The sequence below is a fragment of the Mobula birostris genome, chromosome 14 (genome assembly GCF_030028105.1).
Source record: "Mobula birostris isolate sMobBir1 chromosome 14, sMobBir1.hap1, whole genome shotgun sequence".
NCBI lineage: Eukaryota > Metazoa > Chordata > Chondrichthyes > Myliobatiformes > Myliobatidae > Mobula > Mobula birostris.
The window spans coordinates 66,477,192-66,490,109 of NC_092383.1; the positions used below are offsets into that span (position 1 = coordinate 66,477,192).

Genomic DNA, 12,918 nt, shown 5'->3' on the forward strand with positions numbered 1-12,918 from the left:
CTTTGTTTATTAGAATAATATATGTCTCACAAGAGACATGAGCTCATTCATCGCGAAAAATATTTGCCCTAGGAAAACCAGAAAGGAATAGGGTGTTCCACTTTGGGATATATCATTTGCCTGTAAAACTGTACATAAAAATATTATGAGGCAGTAGTTGCATAAATTCGAAATAAAGATTGATATCAACAGAGCATAATTATAAATTCATCTAGGAGTGGATTAAATCAGTGTAATGAAAAAGAGTCTTGATCTAGTTCTAACACACTAGCTTGCAAACTAGCTGATGTCCCTCAGCTAGGAAACAATTTCCCTCTGTATTTGATTTGCAAATGTACTTCACCAGATCACAGCAGAACTCTTTTTGCACAGATTTCTGCTCAGGATATATAATGAATATAAAATGGAATTTTCCCTATCATTTTCCTTAAAACAGAGGACGTGTTAATGCCACTGAGTAAAAACCTGATTCACAAATTAGCAAAATTTGACTTACAGTTAGGTCTTTCAGTAACCATTTTTTAAAAAATTTTCTTCATTTTTAAGACAATATGGATGTGTAATTCAATGGGAATCCTGTGACCATTTTGTATTCCATTTCCATTCACGTGAAATGTGACTAAGAACTGCAAACCCTTCAATGGCTGTCAGAACTTATTGAAGAAAAAATGAAATGATTATTTTTTTAATATTTGCTTTCAGGTAGTGCAAGCACAATAAACCAAACATGTAAACTATCTTTTCTACTTCCTTCGGGGTGTTATTTCAAAAGAAATTGGTTTGGTCATGTGTTATTTTCTGAGGTTATGAAGTGAGATACGTATTATCATCTTAATAAATCTGCGCGCAATAACACAGTGAAAATATAACGATGCATTTTTCAGTTCGTAAGAAATTTAATGGAGTGATGCTAGGTTTTTGCTGTAATATTATTTACAGAAAATAATGTCCAAGGGTTAGAATGGACAAGAAGTTCTGAGTACTGTACTCTATGTTGTCAGCCGAAGTGGGATGATTATCTCATGCAGAAACTGTAGAATGTTTAAATTGAAATAAATGTATGTTTCTAACAGGGCTTCATATTTGTCTTTGTTAGGAGAGAAATGAAGGTTGGCCTCAGTATTATGGGGTAACTGTGCTCACATATGGACATAACTTCACGTTACATCACCATTACCACCAAGCTTGGTTACCAACATATAATGACCTACTTTGTATAAGTAAAGATGTCATTGAGTATGCATCTTTCACATAAAATATTTGATCTGCACAAGTATGATTTGCGACAGCAAGAGATTGACTTTCATATTTTAACTTAATTTAGCTCTGGAACAATATTAAAAATAAATTGGACTCCTGCTCCAAAACATACTACTTTTTGCTTAAGTGTTTCAGCCAACCTTTGTAAAATTTGGCTGGAGAACAATGGGAGCTGTTTGAACTGCCCATTTAAACTAAAACCCTTAGTTTCCTATATTCCTGGTTTACTCCACTTCATCAGCACCCTCAGTATATCACTTAGCTTTTCTGCTTGACTTTGAATTCTGATCCCCTGGTGCTTTCAATTTAAAATTCCCCTCCAAATATAAACTCCGCCTCTTCCTCTTCAAATCTACTCAAGCACTTTAGCTCCACCTGCTGGTGGTTGGGCTTCAAGTGCAGGAGACTTCACACACTGTAAATTAATTCCCTCTGCTTCTTCATCTCTCTCAGCTCCTTAAAGATTTTTCACCACAATGGAGGACTAATAAATTGATAAGGAAATGGAAAGCAGAATAAAGTAATAACCTTGCAAACTGGAAAATCTCTAGATATGAGAAAAGGTAAATAAAAAGGTTAATGTGGGTTTTAACTACTTCAACGGCGAACTCGAAGTGGCGAGACCCCCACCGCCCAGGACAAGCCCTCTTCTCATTGTTACCATCAGGTAGGAGGTTCAGAAGCCTGAAGGCACACACTCAGTGATTCAGGAATAGCTTCTTCCCCTCTGCCATCCGATTTCAAAATGGACTCTGAACCCATGAACACTCCCTCACTTTTTTAATTATTTCTGTTTTTGCACTACTATTTTAAAATGTATTTATTTAATATACATATATATATTTACTGTAATTCATTTATTTTTTTCTCTATATTTGTCATGTATTGCTTTGGACTGCTGCTGCTGCTGTCACAATCTATGCCGGCCATATTAAACCTGATTCTAATTCTGAGTGAGGCAGGATAAGTTATTTCAGGGAATAAGGATATGGTGCAGATATTGAACAACTATTCAGGGATAGCAGAAAACTGCATGTCTAGAGTAAATGAGGAATGAGAAGATAGTTTGTGAAAAAGAAATACTGGAGAAATAATTGGAACTGAATTACTCCCTGGATCTAATGATCAAAGGCTTTGAAAAGGGATGACTGCAAATATAGTGGACTCACTGGTTCTTATCTACCAAGACCCAATAGAACCTAGAATGGTTCCCCAAAAAATCACCAGCTAGCAAAGGGAGAGAGAAAATTGGGAACTACTGACCAGTTTATCCTGACATCAGTATTTGGGAAAATGTTGGAAGTTATTAAGGAAATAGCAAAAGGAACTTTAGAAAATAACAATTAGACTGCAGAGGGGACATTGGTTTCTGAAAGGAAAATCATTTTGGGCAAATCTGAAGGAATTTTTTGAGGGTGTGGCTAGTGCAGTAGGTATGGTTAAACTAACTGATATGGTGTATTTGGACTTTCAGAAGCCTTTCAATAAAATGCCACACAAGAGATTGCTGAACAAAATTTAAAAATGCAGGACTAGGTGACATACTGGGGTGGATTGAGGATCGGTCAAAATAACATTACAATTAATTGGCCTTTGTCAGGCTGAGAGGCTGTGACTTGCCTCAGTGATCAGTATTATGGCCACATTTGTTCAGAATGCATTTCAAATGATATGAATGAGGAACCAAAAACAAAATATCTTCGTTTTAAATAGCTTAGTTCTAATGAAACCGAGCTGGGGGGCAGAGCTTATGAGAAGGATGTAGGCTTCAAAAGATGTAAACAGTCCATGTAAATTGTTAAAAATAAAGTGACAGAAAAAATACAAGGAGTATTTTTTTTTGTGTTTAAGTGTTGAAAGACTGAAGTATGTTGCATTCAGGTGAACCTTGATTCACTTAACATGAATCACTGATGGTTTGTTAGGTGCAGCAAGGAATTAGGAAGATAAATGGTAGATTTGCTATGATGGCAGGACAATGCGACTCCCCGTACAAAGAGATCTTATGACATTTATATGGTCAGTCCATACCTGGAATATTGGAAGACCTAAGTCAGTGCAGATTGGTAATAACATCTCTTGCTCACTGATCATCAACACAGGCAGACTTCACAGATGCGTGCTTAGCCTACTTCTCTACTCTCTCTACACTCATCACGTGAAGCTAACCACAGCTCAAACGCCATTTATAAACTCACCAAAGACACGCTTTTGTTGGTGGAGTCTCAGACAGTGTTGAGAGTGCTTACAGGAGTGAGATAAATCTGCCTTTTGAGTGGTGTCTTCACACTCAGCATCAGCAAGACCAAGGTATTGATTGTGGATTTGAGGAAGGGAAAGTTAGGAGGACAAGCCCCAAGTCCTTATTGATGGGTCAGAGGTGGAAATGGTGAGCGACTTCAAGTTCCTAGTCATCAACATCATGTAAGAACCACACAGGGCCTAAAACATTAATGCAATCACAAAGAACGTCATCACAATGGATCTATTTCATCAGGAGTTTGGAGAAATTGTCACTAAAGACTCTTACATACTTCTATAAATGTGAAGAACATTTTGAGTGGTTGTATCACAGCCTGATGTGGGGCTTCCAATGCACAGGATCGCAAAAGACTGGAAAAGGCTGTAGAGTCAGCCAGCTCCATCACAGACAAAATTCTCCCCAGTATTGAGGAGATCTTCAAGAGGTGTGCCTCAAAAATCTGACATCCATTATTAAGCACCCTCACTCATCAGGGAGAAGACCCACATGCATACTTAATAGTCATAGTCACGCTTTATTGATCCTGGGGGAAATTGGTTCTCGTTACAGTTGTACCATAAATAATTAAATAGTAATTTATTTATTATTAATGAATCAGAAACAGCTTATTCCCACCCACCATCAGATTTCTGAACAGTTATGGAACCAATGAACAACCCATTATTCATTTTTGCACTATTTACTATTTTTTGTCATTTGTAGGTTTTTAGCTTTTGCACTGTACTGCTGCCACAAAGAAACAAGTTTCATGCCATACGATGAAGATAATAGATCTGATTCTGAGACTGATTTCTGCACTTAGATCTGGCCTTTCTGCCTTGGGGACAGGAGTGAAAGGAAGTTTCACCACACTGATTGCTGAAAAAGAAAGGGTTGTTCCATGAGGGATTGTGGTAGGAATGAGGGAACCAGTGGATGTGGCTGAAACAAACTGGGGGGAGCTTCTCTCTTCTATCAAGTTTAAGTCACGAGAGATCTGGTAAAGTGAAGTGGAGCATTTATAGTGCATGAGTAACATGGTGCATATCATGAAGCAAACAGATACGAGCCCCTGATTAGTCTGAAATATGACATGAAATTTGTTGCTTTGACAGCAGTAAAGTGCAAAGAGATAAAAATCCCTTCCTCACTCGCAGACCCCAGTAAGTTTGGTTTGGCATAACTATAGGTTTTCACAAATAAATTGAAGTGAGGTGTTTTATGTTTAATGAAACCTCCAACACATTTTATTGAACTTCAAAACCTAAACACAAAAAATGCGCTAAAATCCTTAACGTAACAACGTCAACATGTCAGACCAGCCTGTTAAAGTAAAACCCCATGTCACAGCCACGGATTCAGCAGCGCAGCAGATATGGCAGTTGCACTCGTGAATATACACGTGTCAGCTAATTGTTATTTCATTGTGATGGCACTTAACTCCATTCTTTTCGTCATTGTGCTTGTCGAGACTTGAACAAAGCACAGCAACATTTTGCGGCCTACTTGCATTCAGCCTTGCCTGAGAAAATTGGACTGTCGAGTCAACTGACTCTGAAGACTAGCGGTATTCATTTTATACTTAGTTATTCCTTTCATCCGCTGTGTTGGCTTCGTTTTCCATTTGAGAGTTTTAGTTAATAGCCCTGTTTGGCCAAGTGGTTTATTGTTTTTGTTTCCCTCTAACTCTTTTTGAGTTAAAGTCTGTGATCCCGCTTCAATGTCTCCTGCTCTGCACTTGGGCCATATCCAAATTCAGTGACACTCCAACTCAGTGTCGGTGGTTGTGAATTATGTACATTTCTCCTAATTACGTTACCTTACACAGGTGCCTCCCCCAACCCTCCACAGAATTCACTAAAACTAGCATTGTGAACCTGTCTGGAGCTCGGACTAGCTGCCCTGCTCGGGTCCTGTGTTCCGAGGTGAAGGAGCCGCAGGTGCCTCTAGCTCGTCCAAAGGTGTGTAGACACTCTGATGGTCATGTTGTGACACCAGGGGCATGGCAGTGGATTCCTCCCAGTCTTGGTGGGCCAGTCTAAGGATATGTACCAAAAAAACATTCAGGTTTACCCCTCTTATTTTTGATAAAAGTCTTTTCTCCCTGTTCCAAAATGCAGAACAGGCCATCATAAGGGGGCCCCAAGGGAATGTTGGTGTGCGTCATGGCGGACAAAAGAAAACGAGGCGGAATGTAGGACCACAGGGACCCAAGAGCATGGGAGGTAGGAACAGATGAAAAGGAATTGAATTTACTGAGGAGGGTGGAACATTGTTGAGAGGCTAACCAGGTGGTTGTGGTGCCAGGAATGAAATCGCTTGGCTCTCGTAACGGCTGCCCTCATACCGACTCAGCTGTGCATGCCTGCAGGTCCTCTCTTGGAGCTGTTCTGAGCCCCAACAGGACCCACGGGAGAAGCTTCTGCCAACACCCATTGGTCAGCGAAGCTCTCAGAGCAGCCTTTAAAAAGCGGCAAAACCGCTTACACAGGCCATTGGACTGTGGGTGATGCACTGCGATGTGATGTAGCCTAACACTGAGGTTCTGGGCCATCGCTTGCACAAGGGGTTTGCGGTTAATGAACTCTGTGAAATGGCGACCATCTAGAAGAAAATGGCGGATGGCCAAGTAGAGAACAGGAAGCTCATGGTCAAACGTACTGCACTTCCTTTCAGGGGTGTGGAGGTGTGGAGGTGTGGAGGTGCTGGCTGAAGAAGATGAATGGCTGCCACATGCCTCCGACCAACTGTTCATGAACAGCACCCACAGCAAAGTCTGAGGCATCAGTAGTAATGGCTATGGGTGCATTGGGGAGCAGGTGGACCAGAAGGGTCACATTAGGAAGAGCTTGTTTGGTATCATCAAATGCCCTGGTCATGTCCGCTGATCAGTCAATCACCTGATTTGGGGTATTGTCTTTAAGCTCACTATACAGGGGGAGCGTAAGTTCAGCAGCTCGTGAAGTGAAGTGGTGATAGAAATTTGCCATACCTAAAAACTCCTGTAGTTTTTTTAGTAGTGTGGGACAGTGGGAAATCCATAACTTTGATGGGAGAGGTTTCACACCGTCTGCGGGGATGCGACGCCCAAAAAAGTTAATGGTTGGCAACCCAAACTGGCAGTTAGCAGGATTAATAATCAACCCCTATCAGCTTTAGTGCTCGAAAAGTATGCAATGAGATATGTGTTCAGATTCAGTGCACTGGTGACAAGCATGTCATCCAGGTAAACAAAAAGAAAATCTAAGTCTTTCAAGATCAGCTGCTGTAAAGTCTGTGTTGCATTCTTCAGTCCAAATGGCATGTGCAGAAACTCAGAAAGGCCAAACGGGGTTATCACAGCTGTTTTGGAAATGTCCTCTGAGCACACAGGCACCAGATGGTAGCCACTTACTAGATAGACTTTGGAAAAAAATTAACTTTCTGGTTAAACTTGTCGAAAAGTCTTATACGAACCAAGCGATGGCATTTTGCTCGCAAAACCCCAGTAGTTTTAAAGCAACTGCATTGGCCGACATATTCAAGAACTCTGGAATCGTCCTCGAGCATCGGCGTCACCAGTGTAGGTTTTGCAAATATATTGAAGTGAGTTGTTTTATGTTTAATGAAACCCATAGCACATTTTATTGAACTCCAAAACCTAAACACAAATAAAATGCGCTAATAATCCTTAAGTAACAACGTCAATGCGTCAGACCAGCCTCTTAAAGTGACGGTGGTTGTGAATTATGTACATTATCCTACAACATCTCCTCCACAATCAACATTAACACAGATGTACCACAAGGCTGTGTGCTTAGCAGCCTGCTCAATTTGTGTCATAGTTATGACTGTGAGGCTAAGCACAGCTCCATTTACGTTTGCTGACAGCACCACTGTCATTGGCTGAATCAATTGTGGTGATGAATCAGCATATAGGAGGGAGATTGAAAATCTAGCTAACCGGTGCCACACTAATGACCTTTAATTCAATGTCAGCCAGACTAAGGAGCTGATTATTGACTTCAGGAGGAGGAAACTAGAAGTCTATGGGCCAGTCTCCATCGAGATATCAGAGATGGAGACGATCAGCAGCTTTAAATTCCTCAGATTTATCATTTCTGAGGATTGTCCTGGGTTCAGAATGTAAGGGCCATTATGAAGAAAGCACATCAGCGCCTCTACTTTCTTAGAAGTTTGCAAATATTCAGCATGACATCTAAAACTTTGACAAATGTCTATAGATGTGTAGTGGAGAGTATATTGATTGGCTGCATCACAGCCTGGTGTGGGAATGCCAATGCCCTTGAAAGGAAAATCCTACAAAGTATGGTGTACATATATGGCTCAGTCCATCACGGGTAAAGCCCTCCCCACCATTGAGCACATCCACATGGAACACTTCTGCAACAAAGCAGCATCCATCATCAAGGACCCACACCCCCAGGCCACGCTCTCCTCTCTCTGTTGCCATTAGGAAGATAGTTCAGGAGCCTCTGGACCCATACCACCAGGTTTCGGATCAGTTATTACCTCTCAACCATCAGGCTCTTAAACCAGAGAGGATAACTTCTCTCGCCCCATCACTGAACTGTTTCCACATCTTATAGACTCACTTTCAAGGACTCTTCATCTCATGTTCTTGATATTTATTGCTTATTTATTACTATTACTTGTTATTATTATTTGTTTAGTATTTGCACAGCTTGCTGTCTTTTGCACATTGATTGTTTGACCTTCCTGTTGGTTGCAGTCTTTCATTGAATCCATTGTGGTTCTTGTATTTATTGTCAATGTCCTCAAGAAATGAATCTCAGGGTTGTATATGGTGACATATATGTACTCTGAAATAAATTTGCTTTGATTTTTGAAATTTGAAGTAAGTTTATTATCAAAGTACATATATGTCGCCATATACAATGTTCAGATTCATTTTCCAGCAGGCATTTATATGAAAACAAAGAAATACAATTGAATTTTTTAAATCTATACATAAACAAAGAATGAAAATGTGCAAAAAAAAGACAAACTGTGCAAATAGAAAAACATAATACTGAGAATATGAGTTATAGAGTCCTCGAAAGTGAGTCTGTAGGTTGTGGAATCAGTTGAGGGTTGAGGAGAGTGAAGTTGTCCATGCTGGTTCAGGAGTCTGATGGTTGTAGAGTAATAACTCTTCCTGAACCTGGAGGTGTGGGACCTAAGGCTTCTGTACCTCTTACCCGACGAAAGCAGTGAGAAAAGAGCATGACCTGCATAGTGGGGTCCTTTTGAATGGCAGTGCTCATTGTAAGTACGCTCAATGCTGTGGAAACATTTACCTGTGATGGACTAGGCTGTGTTCACTATACGCTGTAGACCTTTCTATTCCTGGCCATTCGTGTTTCCATACCAGGTTGTGTTTCAACCAGTTAGGATATTCCCCACTGTGCATCAAGAGAACTTTGTCAAAGTTTTAGGTGGCGGGCCAAATCTGCACAGACTATTATGAAAGTAGAGGTGCTGTTGTGCCTTTGTTCCAGGACAGATACTCTTATATGGTAACACCAAGAAATTTAAAGTTACTGACCGTCTCCACCTCTGTTCCCCTAATGAGCACTGGCTCATGGACCTTCAGCTTCTTCCTCCTGAAGTCAATAATCAGCTCATTGGTTTTGTTCACATTCAATTAGAGTTTGTCACTGTGACACCATTCAACTACATTTTTATTTCCCTCCTTTATGCCCATTTGTCACCACATTTGATTTGGCAAATAACAGTCGTGCTGTTAGCAAATATAAATACGGCATTGGAGCTGTACTTAGCCACATAATCAAGTGTAGAGCAATTAGAGCAGAGAGAGAAGCACACAAACTTAACACAGCTAAATGTGATTATAGCATAATCATATAGATGAATAACTGTTTTAGTGGCTCCCTGAACACTTGGAAGCCATCGTCTGTTACACACAAGAGCTGCTTCATCTAACTTCAGATTTCTTCCCAGAACCGGACCCAATGGCAGTGACCAATTCCTTCTCTTTTTTTGAAGAAGCAAAGTAATCAAATCAAGTCATTATGAATTCATCATGAATCCACATTCAAATTCATTGTTGGTGCCAATCTCCTTAACATGAACAACTTTTAGGAAATGGACTCCCCAGCTCTAATCATGTCATAGTTTATGGAAATTTCACTGCCATCTTTCTCAAAGGTACTTTCTGATGTTCTGATATCACTTATTGTACCATACAAGCGTTGGTCTTTTTGAAAAATCAGGCAACAAAGAAGAAGCAGCAACACACACAAAATGCTGGAGGAGCTCGGCAGGCCAGGCAGCATCTATGGAAAAGAGTAAACAGTCAACGTTTCAGGCCGAGACCCTTCATCAGGACTCGGAAAAGAGGATGAGAAGTCAGAGTAAGAAGGTGGGGGAAGGGGAGTAAGAAGTACAAGGTGAAGAGTCAGAGGGCTGGGGAGATCACAGAGGGGGAACAGAGAGTGAGACTATCACAGAACTCCCGTCGAAAGGAAGATTTGAACTTCTTCAGGGTAGGCATCCCTTGAAGAGATTTTGCAATGTAGTGCAAAGAAAAAGATCAAGATTGGTATATAAATCCTCATTTACTTTAATCACATATAACCACTTAAAATGATTGCACATCAAGTTTTTTTGAAGGAGAATAATTCCAGTCTTGGAATTTGAATACAAATAAAGATTCCTCATGAAATACATTAATAAGAGATTATTGTTTGGAATTGGATTTTAATAAAAGGATAAAAAATATTTTTTTTGCATTCAAGGTAAACCTTTGAAGTTTTGATCTTGACCCAAAACATTGATGATTCCTTCCCACCTCCATCTCCATCCCCAAAAAGATGCTATTAAACCTGCCGAGTTCCACCAACTGATTCCAGCATTTGCTGTATTTTGTGTCACTCCTTTTTTGAAAACATAACTTAGTGCTTACCAGATTTTGTCCCATCTCTCATGCTTTTGAACCCAATCTGTGGTGGGTGACAAACAGAAAAGGGAAAATTAGACTGCTTGAATTACTCCTAACACTAGCTCTAATTGCTGCTGATACCCTTTGCAAAACTATCAAATTTTCAAAGGTTTTTGAAATGCTGAACTCAAGTTACCCCCAGAATACTTCTTTTTAAATTTATGCCTTTAAAGCACTTTGCTTACAGCAAGTCTTGCCTATAAAATTGGTTGGTCCCAATTCCGTATAATGAACATAACAAGTTTCAACTGACTGCATCTGTTTGAGTAAATTCTTTAAGTGAAACTATTTCTTTTAAATTGACATCCAGAGCAGGTTTTTTAAACATTAAAATATACTTGATTTACTGTGAAATTGGTTTATGCCCAGTAACAAATTTAATAAAACAATCAGTTCAGATTTTTAGTCATTTTCAGTATTTAAAATTCAGTTATTTACAGTTGATGGACTTAACATTCCTATTAAAAATACAAATCATATGTAGTTAACCCATTTTGGCTATTTTAATAAAAATGCATAAGACTACAAATTGCAAATGTACAAATACATATTGACTAAAGCAAGAAAAAATTAAATTCTATTACTTTATCTATTGAGCTGCATCTAGATTAAGCTTGTGATTAACTGACAGTTGGGCATAATTTTGAAAGACAAAATCATTTCAGGAAAGCAACAGAAATTTCAGTGGAGGTTGTATCTAATTGCTGATTGCATCTACATCAGAAATTCTCACACCTCATACAAAGTTGCTGTTACATTATTTTAATAATGATATATACTGTATCATAAGGGATCTAAATTGTTATGTCATTGCATGAGATCTATACTGTTATAGCCATGTTATAGACAAAAGTAAGCAATTTATACTTTTTGAATTGCATTTATCACCAGGGCAATATATTCTGAGCATTGTGCAGTCTATGGTCAGTACTCTAAAAGTAAACATGAAGTAAGCTGCAAATTTGATTTAAAGTATATTTAAGAAATAAAGCTCAGGGAACAACAATAATGTCACAACTGAGGAATATTTGACTGGTATGCAGCTACCTACATTTTTCAAATGGTATATTTTGATATCATGTGATGTTGATTCAATATTGATGTCTAAAGCAATTGCAAAATATTTTCAGAGTATTCATCAGAGGACACCATATAAATTTAAGAATAGTGACTTATCTCCAAGTCATTTTAACAATGTCTTGTCCAATAGGTTAATACCTATTTTTTTCGTGTGCTATACTCTGCCAGAGCCTCAGCGACCACTTTTTCAAGTGGTCGTCTTGGAGGAAAGATCCTGTGAGTGGTCCCCATGTCCTTCTCACAGCGCAGTTTTTTTTTAACAGAGCCGAGTTGCGAGCTCGACGCGCAACCTGGCACGGATGGAAAGCTTGCCCGGGGGCAGCCCGACTAGATTCGAACTTGGGAACCTTCGCTCTGGAGTCTGGCGCTGATGTCACTGCGCCACCAGCTGGAGAATACATATAGCCAGTGAGTTTTCCTTCTTCAGCAATGCTAGCTTCAGTTATGTTGGGTACATTATCACCTCTAGCATTCAAAAAGAATGAAAGTATTATCATTTCAGCATCAAATCACATATAAAGTTTCAAAATAAAAATAATCACACAATATAGCTGCCGGTTTATTGCAAGGTTTCTGCATATTCAGTCAGTTGGAACACATTGGTACCAGGATATATTGGCCCAATTAAGAGGCTTCCCCAATTAACTGAAGTTTCATGGAAATAGATAAAAAGACAGAGTACTATTTAACTAAGTAACAAATTGTGCATTTAAATAAAATACAGAACAAATTGGAACACTACCAGTCCTACAGGTGGTTGTCTATCTTATCTGACAATGACAGGAATCCTGTGTGGGAGAGTTTTAAAGTGGAATAGCCATTGCCTTGGGGCAGTTCCACTCTGTCGAACTCAGAAGTCCAGGTCTGGTGGGACAAATGGACATCACAACTGGGCTCTTCCCTGGTTGCAGTGGATGACCATGACTTCTTCTGCACCTTGTCATGCACCTTTTTCTGCATGTCCCTATCTCACTGGAGTATGCGACCCACTTGCTACCCTTATCTGCCTGTTGAAGAGGTATACAAGAGTGTAACCACTTTCACATGCACAGCTGAGCGTTGAGTGTATGGTAAAGCCAAAGGTAACACTCAAGTTGATTGTCAATACCTTCAAATTCTTCATAGTTCCTAACTTGTTGAAGTACTGAAATTGTTTCATTTTCACTCCTGGCCATTTCTGGCATTTCCAAGCCCGAGTGCTTTAAACCACAGTGAGCAAAACAGTTCTGAGTTGTCTTACTGCTTATTTCTCGCCAACTATCAGTGACAAAAATCAGTGTTTTTTTAAACAAAAACACATTCAACTGACACTCCTCAAAAACCATTCACTGAAAGCACAGTACAGAGTCTAATGGTCATACAAGCACATGCG

The 12,918-nt window shown here is 39.5% G+C and overlaps 1 protein-coding gene across 4 annotated transcripts in view; it reads right to left on the reverse strand.

Annotated features, from left to right (window-relative positions):
- The window catches only part of LOC140209954 (protein FAM107B-like), a 112,883-nt gene that overhangs the window by 17,972 nt on the left and 81,993 nt on the right, over positions 1–12,918 (reverse strand). For all 4 annotated transcript variants that reach the window (XM_072278644.1, XM_072278642.1, XM_072278641.1 and 1 more), the window contains one exon: positions 10,431–10,467. In XM_072278644.1, the coding sequence (XP_072134745.1) occupies positions 10,431–10,452 (22 nt within the window). In that variant the 5' untranslated portion in view covers positions 10,453–10,467. The remainder of the gene's footprint in view (positions 1–10,430; positions 10,468–12,918) is intronic.